The 17,398-nt window shown below is 35.1% G+C and overlaps 1 protein-coding gene across 12 annotated transcripts in view; it reads right to left on the minus strand.

Annotated features, from left to right (window-relative positions):
• The window catches only part of DLG2 (discs large MAGUK scaffold protein 2), a 2,228,225-nt gene that overhangs the window by 470,479 nt on the left and 1,740,348 nt on the right, over positions 1–17,398 (minus strand). For 8 of the 12 annotated variants that reach the window (XM_077964104.1, XM_015115421.3, XM_015115419.3 and 5 more), the window contains one exon: positions 4,600–4,755. The exons of the other annotated variants lie outside the window; for them this stretch is intronic. In XM_077964104.1, the coding sequence (XP_077820230.1) occupies positions 4,600–4,755 (156 nt within the window). The remainder of the gene's footprint in view (positions 1–4,599; positions 4,756–17,398) is intronic. 12 annotated transcript variants of the gene reach the window in all.

Consider the following 17,398-nt stretch of genomic DNA (forward strand, 5'->3'; position numbering starts at 1 on the left):
AAATAGCAATAATTAGGACCGTTTATGTAAAAGGACAAATAAACATGTGCCATAAATATTGAAAAAGCAGCCAAGAATACTATTCTCCTTGCCCTAGAAATATCAAAAGCTGAATAACTTATTCTCCCTAAGTAGAAAAACCAATTACAACATCAAAAATTACTTTTTTTTTTCAAAGAAAAAGAGATGTACTAGATAAGCAAGAGTCCCACAGAAATCCCATTTATTTTTCAAATTTTAGTTTGATTTCAGGCTCTGCACATTTCTTGTTTCTGCAAGCATTAAAAAGTCAATTCCTCCAAACATAATCTGCAGCCATAGACACCGTGCCAAGTAATTTACAGTGCTTTCCTAAGAAAAACTAACAACTTCTCTGTTTCCTTTTAAATGGTCTTACAGAAGTAAATTGTATATACAATTAATTCATCCCTGAATGTTTGCTATTAATTCAAAGAACTGAGATCTTGGGTATTCCCACTGAAGCTCAGAAAATACAGAAAACTGACTCAGGTTGCTTTTGCTGACTCACCTTTATTCTTCTAAATGTGGATTAGGAATTAAACTAATGTAAATGTAAGGATGGTTTCACATGCTAACTTTCCCAGAGCTAGTGCATATTCTAATCTGAAGCCGTAATTGCTGTATCAATATGTGCATGTTTCTGGAAAAGACTTCAGAAATGTTTCAAAAGCTCTGAACAAAATATACATCATTAACTACTGCATCCTAAAAATCAGGCATTTCTTCAACATTTTTGGCTGTCTTCTTCAGCTTGTGCCTTTGTAAAAGGTTGTCCTATTATAGTAGCATCTTGCACATTGTTGTTGATTCTTGATAAGTATTAGCTAAATAAATTAATACATACATTTTTATAATATCTTTTTTAGGGCAAAAGATCCTAGAATATTTTTATTTAACCATGAGTGGTAGTAAGACATAGACCTGTGAAACAGTAGATTGGGTTCTACAACATTACTAGAGTTAGATAAGGGTTTGTCTATCTAATTCTAAGTTCTCATCTACTTCTGAGGGTCTATATGTTATTCAAGAACACAGAGAACAGCACACGGGTAATGGTGTCAAAAACGGAACCAGAATATTTTTACTTTGCCCCTGAATTATTGGCTACATTTCAAGATACAGCGGCTTGGAGAGGTATTTCCCTTTAGAAAAATAAATAATATCTGAAATGAATTACGGAGTCTTCATGAAGAATTGACGGGTGCCTAATGGATTTATAATGTAGACAATCACCATAGACATAGTTTATGGTGAAAGTACAACACAAAGTGAGTTCTAGTTATTATTTGTTTCTATGCATGAATTCATTCATTCATGAAGTAGTTTTATGTACCTACTAAGAACTAGGTAAAGCACAGCTTGAACTATGACTTGTTCTCAAACAGGTATCAGTTTGCTTGTTTGCAGATTTTATTTCTATGTTTATGTATTCATCCAATAATCCTGAGCTCCTGCTAGCCAGATACTGTACTAAGTGTTAGGAATATAGCAGTGCACAAAATAAACACAATTCTACTCATTGAGCTTACAGTGTAGAGGGTGATACAGGCATTTAGTTTGAAAATCACATAAATAAATGTACAATTATAAATTGATTCTTATGAAAAATAGAAAGAAAATATATAATAGGGGGCCTGATTTTCTGTTTCAGAGAGCTTCTCTGAAGACGTGCAATTTAAACTTGGATCTAAGATGACCAGAAGTTAATGAGGCAAAGTGTAAAAAGAGCTTTTCAGTTCCAGGGAAAAGCGTATGTGAAACGCTTGAGACTAGAAGAGATTTAGTGCATTTTGTGAATAAAAAGAAGGCCAACATGAATAGTGTGGTTAGCAAAGTGAAATGAGGTATCCAAAAGGCAGGCAGGGGCTAGGTCATGCAGAGCCCGGATGCTATGTTAATGACTTCGCATTGCATCCTAATGCAAAAGGAGATCTGATCTGTATTTTTTACAGATCATTTTGGTTGCATTGAGAATAAGCCTGGAGGTCAACAGTGGAAATGGTGAGAACAATTAAGAATCTACTATAGGTGGGAGATGATGGGGTCTTGGATTAAAGTGGTGGAAATAGTAGTAAAGCAAAGTGAATAAATCTGAGATATTTTGGAGGTAGAATCAACAGGACTTGAAGATGAATTGAATGGTGGATGTGAGGGAAAACAAGGTAGTAAGGATGACTCTCAAGTTTTTGGCCTAAACAATATGGTAGATGTATGTGCCATTTACTAAGCTGAGGAAGTATGGAGGAGGAGCAAAGTGGGGTGAAATTAAGATTTTTGGTATCAATGCACTGGTAGTGACAAGGCCATTAAAATAGCTGTCAGTGTGTTTTTGTGTTTTTATGACTGTTTTTCTACAAAGATAAGATAAAGAATAAGATAATGGAAAAAGAAAAAAGGCGAAGGAAGGGGACCAAAATAGAATAAATTGAAAATAGAATTCTCAAAAAGGGGAATGATGGATGGGGGTTGGGGCCTGGTGCATATCAGAATTAGACAGGGTGTGTCATTTGAAAAAAAAAATTCAACATTGTATTATAATGTTTTTATTTGAAAAATAAATAACTCTATTGTATTCATGATACAGATGACAGAAAGCAAGCTGAAAAGAATCATATCTGGTAGGTTCACATAGAGGTAAACTCTTATCGGCTACTTACTGGTGAATTTTTCAGAAGGGATGCTTCAAAATCCCCAGTGGAGTGGAAGGAAACCAATGTAACTTTTACATTAATAAAAAAGGAACACAGGATAAAAAGAAAAAAAAAATATTTACTGACACAGAGCCAGAAGAAGGGAAGGTATATGAGAAGTCAGGGTAATGATAGAGAAAGGATAGAAAAAGAGAAATGGGTGGAAATTTTTTTCCAGTGAGCGAAAATGGCTAATGGTCTGCCAGGTCAGTCATCATCTGGGTTGGAATCCCAGGTCTGTCACTTACTAGTGGATGATCTTGGGCAAGTCAGGTAACTTATCAAGTCTCAATTCCTCATTTGCAAAACAAAGATAATTATAACATCTACCTCATAAAGTTATTATGAGTATTCAAATACATAATTCATAAGAAGTATTTAACAAAATGCCTGGCACAGAAGAGTTCAATAAATCTGAGCTACCCTTCTGTAGCTGACTATAGGTACATAATTACTAGCAAGTCATTACAGGTATGTGGCTCTTCTCACTTCCTTAGGGCTATGGTGACTTTGACCTTTTAGCTTTAAAATGGCAGAGTTCATTGTATCAAAGAAATAGTTTTAATGATTTGTTAAAAATGTAGGTGGATTTAATATTTATAGAGTATTCTGAAATATTATTAGACTTTAATTATTGCAAATTAATAAAAATGCCCTAGCTGATTTACATAGTGAAAAATGTGTTTTCTCATTTATTTCTGGAAATGTTAGATGTAATTTAAAACTTGTGATTCAACTCTCCTAGATAGAACAGTAATTGACTTCTAAACTTATTCTTTCAAAATATCAAAAAATAAAGATGATGTTCTTAGCAGACCCTCTTGATATATCCATCTTCTCTCTGAATCATTCTAAAGAATCATTCTAAAGGCTGTATTTTCTCAGTCCTAACAATATTATGAAGATATTCCTGTCTGAAAACATTATATAGACACCCCATTTTGTGTAGGAACATTACAATTGGGATCTCTGTTTAGACTGAATTGGAACTACGTTGTGGAACACTGAATTCTATTTTTCTTGCTTTCCTCTCTCTCCAACTCAGGCTACTAGGAAAAGATGAGGTCTTTTTTGTTATTTTCATATATATGCTTTGGAACACTACCACAGAATTGTGTTCAACTTTCAGACTTAGACTAATTTCTTTACAAAGTTGTTGAAAGACTCAAAACATTCTAAGGTCAAATTTGGACTCCACATTTATTGGCAAGATCATACTGAGGGCAATGCCTTTAACCACTCTGAACGTCTATTTCTTTAAATAGGCTGGGAGCAGTAAATACAAGAATATATATATATGTATACATCTAGCATGATAACATAATATAAACATTAATTTTATGTTCTGTGTGGTAAGATGGAACCAAGTAATTCTGTAGTTTTTGACAAGTTGCTTAATACCTTAAGGACTCAGTTAAATGGTGATATTAATCTAATATTTTAGTTAAAATATTAAATGGTGATAATAGCACATATTTCTTAGGCCACGTTATGCCTGGAGCAGAGTAAGCACTTATTAAATATTATTTTAAAATATTCAACAAATGTTATCTTTCATCCTTCTGTATGAATGAAATGTTGTTAAATTCCAAAATTAATTGTTCTAGAAAAGTATAATTAATACCTTATTAAAATGTATTGGAACCAGGAATATGTGGAGCATCCTGTGATCATGTCTAAGTGCTCTGTGATCACTCCAGGGAACAAAACAAAACAAAAAGGCAATGTTCTTAATTTCTCCCATTGCACCAAGGGAACAGCAGAACATCTCTCCAACTTGGGGAAGATGTTTAGTGCAAGAGAAGTGAGCAGAGGCAGATTCTACCCATTGATTCTTGTGGAAGCACATGCAGTTCGAGAAGATGAAGTGAGGAAGCGCATGCAGTACCTGGTCATCTCAGAGTCAGGGAGCAGGCCTAGGTGGTAGTGGGAATAGGGAGCTGAGAGAAGGAAGCTTTTGTCACACTCAACAGGGGAATAGTGCCTGGGAGAAGCAGGCTTATCACATAGTTTGTTCACAGTGCTGTAAACAGGTTCCGGAGGCCTGGTGATACAAGAGGAAGAGAAAGATATGCATGGTTAGTATATACAAGGAACATGTGTGCAACCAGTAGCATTTCACCATATGCAAAAGTAAAAACGATGCCATTTTTCTTGATTTGTTATTAGAAGAAACCCAATTTTTCCACTTGTAACTTTTCTTATAATAAAGACTTTATTCCTCAGACATTTTTGTGGGTAAGTACGGCCCCATGAAAATGTTCAGTCCTATGTGATTTGAGTGCTCTGAAGTGTTCGGTGAACTGGAATAGCTGCTTATAAGGAAGCTCATTTAGCTGGAATTCTTGAAATTTTGTATTCTCACATTTCCTCCCTTTACTCACCTGGAACCCAGACGTGATGGGTAGAGCTTCACTGGTCATCTAAGACCATGAAGCAAATTTGAGGATAAAGCCAAAAAATACACATAAAGGAATATAAAGACAGCACTTGTGTCACTGATGATATGGAGTGGCACTATACTAACTATGGACTAGCTACCTTTGAATTTCTTCTCTGTGGATAAAGATAAACTGTATTGTTCAAGCTAGGATCATTTTTTTTTCTTATATAAATGAGACCTAATCTTAACAGATATACTCCTACAAAATTTAAGACTGCACATCTAATACAAAGAAATAAGTATAAATAAGGTTTACTACAAATGTTAATGTATTTAGTTATGTTTGGAGTCCATCTAATATCTTCTGTATACATAGGAAATGTAAACAATGCTATTTTCTTTCCATATAAATTGGGCCTATGTCTCTTTGGAGAAATCTCTGCATCTTAATTTGAAAATATTATTATACATAAAACGGCAGCTGATCTAAACTGCCAGCATAGAAACTTAGAAGAAAGGATTCAGTGACTTCTTTTAGATCATAAAACATTCTCATGATAATGTCATCTCAGTAACGTTGTTTCTGCCTGGGAGAGCTGATCCTATTTTCTCAGTCTGATGTTGACTCTCTGCAGACTAAGAAAATGTGTTTCCAATTTTCTCCTAGTCCTTTTACCTCGGTAGCACCATATTTTGAGTCAAATTTTCACAATCAAAGCTGGCTAATGGAGATCTTTTAGAAATTCCTGGTTACATTGTATTCAACCGAAGAAAGATAAATATTTTACTTTCTGAAAATTATAATAAATTCAAGCCAACGAAAATGAGGTCTTGTATTTTGTCCAGGGTTGAACTCTTGAAACTTTTATTTGAATCTTTTTGGAACCATTTTATGAATATAATATTATCATATGATTCACATATTTAGTAGATTTGGTGTTTGGAACAGGCTTTAATACCTTGGATTTTAGAAGAAGGCTCTTATTTTTTTTGCTTTCAGTCACCTTCAGGATGGTTTCATAGTGGACCGATACTTGCTAAGCTTAATTCTTCACTTTTCAAAGTCTTATCAACACAGAGAAACAGTTACTGATATTGCAGGTATATTTTACCTTTGTTTCACCTTCTATTTCTTCCCTATTTATTTACTTCTTATTTTGTACATTCACTGGCTAAAGAATAGAGATATCAAATCCAGTTTCTTTTGTTGATTCACTTAATATCTCAGAAGATGGGTAGATGAAAAGATACCAAAACATAACAAACCACTTGAAAATTTGACAAAGTCTTCTTGCAATATTGACAAAGTTCTCTTGCAATCAAACAACAACATCAAAAATATCAGTGAAAATCTCCTTTCAAGTGGCATAAAAATGGGGTTCACGTTTGAAGATTTCTATCTAATGACGTTATTACAGTGCTAGGATTCTGTCATATATTCTATCATACAGTATGTATATTATGTACCAGAGCACAGTGTGGTATACAGAAAGTACAATACAGGCTATAATCTGAACACAGAAATGGCACATAGTAGGTATTTGGTAAATGTTTCTTTGAATGATTTTTTTTTTTTTTTTACCATTCTTTGCTGAGGGAAATTTTAAAAAACCTTCTGGTTCTTTCAAGGGAGCCATAAGTTACTCTAAATTTTTTAGGCCATTATAAATTCTCACAGGTTATACCAGAAGAACCAGAATCCCAACATCATCATGAACGGATTGGCTTTAAGTACTTAATTAAAGCATGTGTACATGGTTCATCTGCCCTCAAAGGGATAGGTTTCTTGTGTGTTTGAGTTTAGCCACTGCAATGCCTGCCTACAGTTCCTGTGAGAGTCACTCCAATGGGCACAGTGGGCTCCTCACAGACTTCTCAGCCCTGAGTTGCAGAAGGCCTAATACTGGGAGTCAGCATTCTTAGTCTTTCCCCGCAGTTATATTCTGTGTGACCTCTCCCCATCAGACAAACAAGAAATGCCATTTTATAAACCATCACGGATCTGGGTGGCAGAACAGATGCCACTATCACTTCCCGTTCAGTTGGTTAAGGAAGTGCCAAGGGGAAATGACTTTTGGCAGCATGAATCAGCTAGTCATAATTGACAGGGCCTGCTTGGAACTGCCAGAATGGCCTAGGTCAGAAGATAGTGAATATGGAAATCTAATCCAAGAGGTCTAACTGTGGATGCCCCCAGAAGGAAGCAAAAGCATTCAAAGATACTGGTACAATCTCTAAGTGAATTTATAAACAAATCATTTATCTTGCTGTCCATTTATAAAGAGCCATAGATAATGACTTTGTTGCTCATCTGCTGAGCCATCAGCATTTATTTGCATATCTATGGATTTATAATTGCAGGTTCTTATAGCATATAATTAGCACACCCTGGCCCTTGGTGATCTCTCTTTTCTCTGAACTCCATTAGCACTTGCTATTTGTTCTATTTCCTTGTCATTTTAAATTGCTAATCCACAATACTGGTGTATGTTGGAGGGAAGTGCTTCATCTATACCTTATTCTTAGGAAAACTACCTTGCCTATAACTGTTCCTTCCCATTTGGACAACTTGCCACTACCAAATTCAGTATCCTCCCTAACCAAAGCAGTTTAGACCATTGGATCAGGATTGGGCCCCTCACCTTGCAACCATGATCTGTATGGTGGGACTCAAAAAGAAAAAAAAGAAAGAAAAAAGGAAAAGGCCTAGACCATTTGGATTCTCCTATGGAAGGTGAATAATGTGAATAAAGGAGAAGAAATTATCAGTTAACAGAATAAGGAAAGGATGCAAAAATGGAGAAGGTAGCTGTAGCTGTGTCCACTAATTATAGAGCACTGGAGTGAAGCTCTATCAAATTTTGTTGCTAAAAATGTCTAGAGGTACCTTGAGTCTAGAATAACTGTCTGGGTTCATTCTTTCAACTGGGTTATGAGAGCTCATGCTATTGAATTTCTTTGATGATTCCCATACGACATTAGTTGTCAATCAACTACCAATCTCCCACCACATCTCCTTATTGGAAGTGAGATCTGATCTCATGTTTGCAATCAGTACAGTGAAAATAAAACAGGCACCTTGTTTATTTTCACATCTCTTTCACATCACCTCAACTAGACTATACCTTCCAAAGCCAACAGACAAAATCTTGGGCCTCTGTAATTTCATAGTACCTGAGACTAATACCAGACTGATTCTATCTTTAAAAGTTTGATATTTTGTTCATTATAAATTCTTTTGCATTAATTTTATTTTCTAAAATATTTCATTAAAGTATTTTTGTCTTAATTGCTGTTTCTTGGTGTTCCCTTAAATTTTGCACCCAATATGAGTACCTCGCTCACCTCACTATAGTCCCGGCCCTGTATCAGAGATAATAAATGTTTAAGACAGTGATAATAATGACTGTGATTGTAAATAGTCTTCATCTGTGTAGCACCTGAAGCGATAAGGTCAAAGGAATATGACTCTCTTCTCTTAGAGATAACAATGAGAGTGATTTACACTTTATTGAGTTTTCTAACTCCTTACCAAAGGGCTCTCAAAGCCTTCAGGCTGTCTCAGGCAGGGACCTCACCTCATTGTACTATCTTTATTCATTCACAATGCTCTCTCCTTCTCTAGAATATTAGATCCTGGAGGATCAGGACCAAATCTCCTGTGTCTTTGTTTCCTCATTACTTTCCTGAATGCAAGAATGTATTACTGAAGCACTGTCATAGAAAGTGAAAGGAACTGTGAAAAACGAAAGTGATCAGTACCTTTTATTCTCTTTTCCTGAGCCAGAACTAAAAGGGGGCATCTAAAATTACAAAAAGATGGATTTGGGTCATATATGTATATGATTTTGAGCATAAATTTCTTCATCATATAGACTAATATGGCTAAATCTGCAGACCTTTCAGATTCTCCAAAGGTTATACTGCTATGGTCTTCTTTGGTTGCCCTAATGGGAGGGGGCATCCAACCGCATGCCCTGTATTTGCAGAATATAGAACCAAACTGCATTAATTATAGCAGCTGGGATGTCAAGGGCTCAGATGCCTAAGTATCTAATATATTGCCAGACATAATTGGAGGAAAAAGGATTGTAACTTTAAAAGGGTGCCTCATGCTCCTCTTTACAAATAATACACTGTTTATTGGGCCAACGATTTGGAAAAGTATAAGAGGATTGAATTCCAGGGCTGGGCTAATAACTCTGAAGGGTGAGATTTTGGGAAGCCCTAAAAGTAATTAGGGGATAAAAGAGAATTAGGATCAGGTTGTGAACTATGTGGCTCAACATGTGAAATGACATTATAAAAATGATTAAGAAAGAGGCTGACTTCTCTTATACTGAACTTTAAGCAGAAAAGTATTAGTCACTTGATTAAGATGTTATATGGGCCTTAAAATATGACATAGAGACATCTACAGGAGGGATTGATCTAGGTGATTTGTAAGAACCTATTCGCCCCCCTAATTCCAAGCACCATTGAATTGAGCACTCAAGAATTTCCACTAGGGAAGCTGGAGTAGATGCCGATTTGCACCACACTTACTTAACTCTTTCAAATCTTAGCTTTCTCATTTATAGACCTAAAATAATATTTAAAAAGTTTTTTCTGTATACCAGAAAAATTATAAATTGCAAAATTAGGCACAGATCTAAATTATTATGAGCACCATGTTAAGTACAAGCAAATCGAACTAGGTTTAGATCTGGCTCTTCCAAATTCTACCTTGCATGACCTTCTGCTATTTCTTAACATCCTCATCTGGAAAGTGGGAATAGTAATATCAGCCTAAGGATGACTGTGAGAAATAGGAAGAATGTGCATAAAGCACTTAGCTCAGTCCATGGCACTCACTCAGAGCTCATCAAAAGGGAGCCATTATTATTATCTTGATTATCACTCTTAGACACTTGAGCTCACAAGGATGCACGACCTCAGAAAATGTTGCTCCCGTTTGTGAGAATTCATACAAATAATATTCGTCACCCACTCACTTAGAATCAGTCAGTTCTCACGATAGCACTTTCAGGTAATGTGAATTCTCTACAAGAGGGTTGAACAAAGGAAGTAACAATCGATAGCTTTCAGTCTCACAAAAGGTACTGCATAGGCACCTTCTAAAGACTCACTTTTGCTCTGTATATTTAAAAGGTAATTGATCCCTTTAATAGCCCTGGAGGTTGATGATCACTTTCTCTGAACTTCTCAATTATTTTCACTGCCCCTAACAATACAGCAGCCCGAACTCTAACGCCCGATTTGTACCTGGATCTTTATAACAGTTTGCTTTCCTGTATGGTTCACAGCTGTGCTGTCACATCAGATTGTTGGGTCATAAGTAATTTGTTATTAATAATAGTTTAGGTACCACAGTCTGCAAATACTTATGTTTAAAAGTAGAAATTAGGATTGGCTCACTATTTTTTCTATGTAAACATCACTTTCAGTTATATTTTACTGTGTTTATTGAGGAGTTTATTGGAAGATTGAGGAGAGAAAGGGCAGAGTAAGAGCTGCATCATTTAAAGTTGTTTTGAATATTCAGATGCCTTATTTCCTTAAAAAATGCTTGGGTTTCAACAAAATTGGGCTCTCTCATGGCAGTGGGTTGTAAATGGGTTATGGAGTGTTTCACTGGAATAAGAAGTTGAACATTAATGACCTTGACAATGGTGATTGTAACAAAAGGGAGAGTGATCTCTGTTTTTGGTATTGGGTGAGGGTGTCCAATTATAGTAGTATTTTTGTGGCTTTCTGAAACTTTTTTAAACAAATATTGGCTAAGAGTGACAGGGTCAATATTATGGCCAGACCAAGGCCTTTGAGACATGGATTTAAATTATTTGAGGAAGGTTCAATATGTCCTATACTAGTGTTTAAACTCTTACACTTTTGTAAGCCTGCTTTTAAAGACTTTGTATTGATTTAAAAAAATTTTTTAATTGATCTCATAGTATAAATATAGATCTACAAAAAGTCAGGTTGATAGTTAACTAAGAATGTTCATGGAGAAAAAATTAAGCATGAAATAAATTGAAGAAATCACATAAAAGATGAGAGACTTGACTACATAAAAATTTGAAACCACTGAAGCAAAAACTCATAAATAAGCAATAATCTGGGGAAAACATTTGCTCAATTATGTTTATCAATATTTTAAAGATGCTCCTACAACTCAATAAGAAATACAATAACATTTTAGTAGAAAACAAAGACAATTAGTATCCGATCACAAGAGAAAATACAAATGACAAATACAAGCACACATATAAATATTTAACCACACTAGGAATAAAAATAACACAAATTAAATGATACATCCCCTTTACCTATTTAAAAAATAAAGGATCTTGAAATTGACAAATCACAATTTAGTTGTGGTATGTTGAAATAGACACTATATTGCTGATGCTATGGAGTGCAAAACCTCCTTAAAACATTTTAAGAAAGCAATTTGGCAATATATTTCAGGAGTTTTAGAAGCAATCCTGTCTTTTGGTTCAGCAATTCTACTCTAGTGTGCTATCTGAAGAAGAAAATAAAAAATATGTCCAAAGGTTTCTAGAGAGGAGAGTCATTGTGGTTTGTTATAAGAGCAAAACAGAATAAAACAAAACAATCAAAATGTTCAGCAACAGAAGGGTATGGAGTATAAGATATATTCACATGATGGTTTATTGTTTAACCATTAAAGTTAATATTCATAAAACATTTTAATGAGACAGGAAAATGCTTTATTTTATAATGTTGAATAAAGTGGAATACAAAATTGTATATGTGGATGTGGGGACAGCAGGAAGTGAAAGCACCTAATTCTCTTACCATTTCAGAGAGAGACTGAGCTAAGAATATAGGAAAGTAAACACTGGGGAGTAGGAATTCTAGTGCAGGTTTGAAAGAGGGTGAAAGAGTGAAAGAGAGTGAAAAGGGTGAAAGAGAGTGAAAGGAGTGAAAGAAGGCTTTCTGGAAAGTGGTAACAGCACATGCAGATTTAAAGAGGAATCTGCAAACATGTCCCATTTAGGGAGTTTTTTTAAAGGTTTGAGTAGATGACAAAATTGAAAAGTTAGGCAGGTCTTGAGTACAGTTTTAACATCCATAGTTGATAAGAAGTTATGGAAGATAGTGTTCCTCCTACTAGATGGAATTAAAAGAGTGCAATCATTGGCTATTCATTTGTTCATTCATTCATTCATTCATTCATTCATTCATTCATTCATTCCACAAATATTTACCAAAAACCTACTTTGTGGCAGGTACTATATACCTAGTACCAGAGAGAGGTACAAGGTATATAGTAAAACAATTAAAAAAATGATCTCTTTGTTTATTGAACAAATATTTTGATTGTAAGGAAATCTGATTGCAGGAACAGAGACTTATTTAAATTACTTTAGGTAACAGGACACATGTCCATGGAAACCCAGAAAAAGCTGCGTGAGAAATATGTAAGAGTGAGATCTAAGGAGCTGGATCTTTACAACTTTCCCTTCAAGATACGCTGCTTCTTTTGTGCTACTTGTTCCTTGTGTCTCAAATCACCACTTTAACTCTAATTTATAAATGAGATACTTTATACTTGATAGCTTCGTCTTTCCCTCAATTTCTATTCTGTAATGACATCAGCTGGCACTAGACTCAAAATGGACCATCGGGCCTCCTTTATACCATAAATCACTAGCTTCCCCTTTCACTGATCATTGCCTTGATTGGACTGCTTTTCAATTAAACATTCCTAACAGAGTATTTGCTGGACTTAGTACACCTTTTTGAGCAAACCACCTTATTGGTTATTGGTTAGCCTCTGGATTGGCATCCTTTGAGCCAAGCACACTCCCTGTCTATTCAGCTCTCGCTAGCGGATGAGTGACCTGGTCTTTATGAGTTTGGTTTGCTTTTTCAGCAGACCTGTGGGCAGGGCACAATTGTTCAAGCTGTGTATCCCATTGGTATTTTCAGGTTTGGTCTGTTGAGTATACTCCCCACATCTTCATATTCTTAGCCAGTACTATGAAACAACAGTGTAGAGAAAAAAAGCAAGGCCATTCCTTTTTGAGAAAAATTTGGAAATAACAAAAGACAAAGGAAAGTGTGAGGAACATTGCAAAGGCCCCCAAAGAGAAGGTTTGAAGCTTAATATCACCTACAATTTCTTTCTTTTTATCACGCTGTTAAAATATAATATTACAGAATAAATACTCCACCTCTAAAATAATTCTTTTCTTTCCTCAGAGGCTCGAGGATGATTGACATTGGTAATACCTAAAGTTGCCAAATCTGATAAAGCTTTGAGTTTTAAAATTCATACCCCCACAAGAATTTCTGAATATATTTAGCAAAATCACATTTTCTGAAGTAGAATTCAAAATATTTATTCATCTATATACTTTTGTAGGCCAATTTTACATTACTAAGACAAAGTCTATAGGGGGAAAACTCTTATACCTTTGACTGAATGGATGCTAAGATTGAATATAACAGCAGCTCCCTAGAAGGCAAAATAATGTTCAGATATAATTCTCTACTTATGAACAGGAAGGATAACGTGGCTGTAACCAAATCACTTAAATGGGTTTCTTTCACATTTCTTGGAAGAGGTACATTTTCCTCTGTTTCATGCGGCTGTTTCCATTTAGTCTTCTGTGCCTGTTACTGTAAACAGGTTATGAAGATTGTTTGGTGGCCATGAGGGAAGGATAAGACATGCGTAAGAACAAGAGATTGTTGTAGTACTGCCTTGCTCTCTTTAGAGAAGGCTCTTTGCTAAGAAGCACTTTTATTGGGATTTCAGACCAAGACAAAGACTGAGGTCATAAATCCCCTTGAGTTGATGGTTCACATCCTATTAAAATTTACATATATTGGTACTTTCTTCCAACCCTAAACATTAGAAAGTCCCTGGTTTCCATCAGAGTCTAACTCCTACTTTCTCCATAAAGTCTTCTGAGTACACCTCATTATAGATTTTTCTCTCTTCTTAACTCCCATACAGTATTTCTTCATGATTGCCACTTGGTTTTGTACTTTGATATATTTTAAATAATAATAACAACTCATATATATCTTGGGAACTTACTATGAGGCTGGCCCTGTGCTACATATGCTACATATGTTCGATGTCATGTAATCCTCCCATGAAACCTAAGATATATGTAATACTATTATCTGCAAAGGTTGACATTAACTTGCCCCTCCTCACATACCTGACTTGTGAGTGGTAGGGCCTGGCTTTGAACCCAGATTGTCTGGGTTCAAACCACGAAATGTTTTGTTGTCATTGTTTTAAACTCTTTCTCTAGCATATACTTGCCCTCAGTGATCTGAATATCTTTCTTGGTCATATTAGCAATTATAGTTCCTATTTTAAAGGCAGTAGAGAATAGAACAGATAAAACAAACCGTGAGTCTGACTATCTAGATTCAAGTCCGGCCCCATTCCTTTAAGTCATGTGATCTTGGGCAGGTTGTTTACCTCTATGCCTCAGTTTCCTCCCCTAACACCCAGGAATAGTGCTTGTCTCTTAGGGCCTTATGAGTATTAGGTGAAATGATGCATGAATAGCACAGTGTCTCGAAGAAAATCAGTAAATGTTTTGACTACTATAGGTATTTAAATAGGAAATCCAGCTGTAGGCCATATGGTTTATACATCTCTCTCTTGTCATGTCTGTGGATGTGAATTCATTCATGACAGATGATTTCCTCTTATGATGACAAAACCATATTTCTGGCCATGTCTAGGGTTGCAAGATTTAGCTAATAAAAATATAGGATGTCCAGTTACATTTCTATTTTGGAAACATAACAAAACTTTTTTAGTATAAATACGTGACTATTGCATAAGGCACATTTATACTGAAACCTATTCATTGTTGATTATTGTTCAAATTCACATTTAACTGGGCATCCTTACTTGGCAACCTGCCAGCCCCATCACCTTGCAAGTTTCCCTACATTGCTAGTAACCTGCCTTCCAGCATATACATTTATTCTGTAATAAAATTTACTTGTTTACTCTGACTTCCTCTTTAGTTTCCTATGTTCTTTTATTTATTTTTAAAATTTATTTAATTAATTATTATTATATTTTGAGACATATTCTTGCTCTGTCACCTAGGCTGGAGTGCAGGGTCGCAATCTCAGCTCACTGCAACCTCCGCCTCCTGGGTTCAAGCGATTCTCCCACCTCAGCCTCTCAAGAAACTGAGATTATAGGCACATACCACCATGCCTGGCTAATTTTTGTATTTTTAGTAGAGACACAATTTCACCATGTTGGCCAGTCTCATCTCGAACTCTTGACCTCAGGTGATCTGCCCTCCTCAGCCTCCCAAAGTGTTGGGATTACAGGTGTGAGCCACCACGCCGTCTGCTATGTGCTTTTAAAACAACATATGTGCTTAATTTTGTATTTTCAGTGCTCAATAAGATGTCTCTATTTATATCTATCCCCATATTCACATCTATACTCAAATCTATACATAAGCATGCAGATATATAATTTCAAAATAAAAGTGGGTCATATTATACATATTATGCCACTGCTTTTATTTTAAAATTTCACATTGGCTATTAGACATTTTTCTGTGTCAGTACGCATGGCACTGGCTATCTTTTTTTTTAATGGCTGCAAAAACACTCTTCACACACTGGTGGTGGTAGTATAAACTGCTGAACCTACAGTTCAGAAATCTTACTTCCAGAAATCTGTTCTACAAAACTCAGTACAATAGGTGTTCACAGAATTGTCATTGTCACAGCATTTGGAGAAGCAAACCACTGGAAAACCTATGTTCATTAGTGTTGAATATAGTTTTAATGTGGGCATTAAAAACATTCCTATGTAAGTAAATTTGATGACATATAAAGATAGACACAACATATTATTAAGTGAAAAAAGCTGGTTAAAATAATATATAAACAGTTTGATTCAGTTTTTGTGAATAATAAAAAATATTAAGTATGATCCTAATTTTATTTAGTAGAGAATGAGATTAAAAATAATCTAGAAGCATATGCCAGGGAATTTGTTCAATATCATTTATCAATAATATGTCTACATAAAATTTTTATTTTCTCCCACTATTTCATGTTTTCTAAATGACTTTTAAATGACATTAAGAATTATTCATGATATAAGTTGAGCAATAGTTATAAATCTGTATATATAGTTTGGTGCCAATTTTGTAAGAGGCATATCTGTACATCTGTAGGTTAATATGGAAAAGTTACCAACATGTTAATAGTGCTTTATCTGAATGGCGGGATTATGGGTACTTTTGATTTCCTTAAATATATTTTTTTGTATTTTAAATTTATTTTTTAAAAATATTTTTTGTACCCTGTAAGGGGGTAGATCTTGAATGTTATCACTACATACACAAAAAAGGTAACTATGTGAGGTAATGAATATGTTAATTAGCTTGATAGTGGTAATCATTTCACAATGTGATATGGTTTGTCTCTGTCCCCAACCAAATCCCATCTTAAATTCCCACGTGTTGTGGGAGGGACCCTGTGAGGGGTAACTGAATCATGGGGGCAGGTCTTTTCCATGCTGTTCTCATGATGGTAAATAAGTCTCATGAGATCTGAAAGTTTTATAAGGGGGAGTTTCCCTGCAAAAGTTCTCTCTCTTTGCCTTCTGCCATGATTGTGAGGCTTTCCCAGCCATGTGGAACTGTAAGTCCATTAAACCTCTTTCTTTTGTAAATTGCCCAGGCCTAGGTATAACTTTACCAGCAGCATGAAAACGCACAAATACACAATCTATACCCAACAAAATATCAAGTTGTACACCTTAAATATATACAAATTTGTCAATTATAACTCAAAAAAGCTGGGGGAAAAACTATTTTTTCTCTTAACTCCAGGGGAGGACTGTTAGAGATTTTTATTGGGTACTTTTCAATTCAGCCCCGAAGATCCACAGAAACAGAAAATACATATTTTTTCAAATTAGTACTGTTTCCTTATTAATGAGCAACTTTTATTTCTATGTAGTGCCTAGGTACTAACTAACATGGTATTAGGAGAGTAGTGAAAGCTCATTATAAATAATTGGTTATGACTAACAAGTTGGCTTAACTAGTATCACCATATTTGCTATTTAAATTTGTCAATCTCAAATGTCTTCAGTTATGCAAATATATGCTGTTACTAACAAGATTCTGCTTAAAGTTTAGTTTACTTTGGGGAAATTATGTGCTCGCTAAAGCCATTTTATGGAAAAGATGACACAAAATTAAAGCAAATTTACAGCAAGTGTAGTCTTTTTTTACTGGTGCATCTATTCACTCAACAT

The sequence above is a fragment of the Macaca mulatta genome, chromosome 14 (genome assembly GCF_049350105.2).
Source record: "Macaca mulatta isolate MMU2019108-1 chromosome 14, T2T-MMU8v2.0, whole genome shotgun sequence".
Classification (NCBI taxonomy): domain Eukaryota; kingdom Metazoa; phylum Chordata; class Mammalia; order Primates; family Cercopithecidae; genus Macaca; species Macaca mulatta.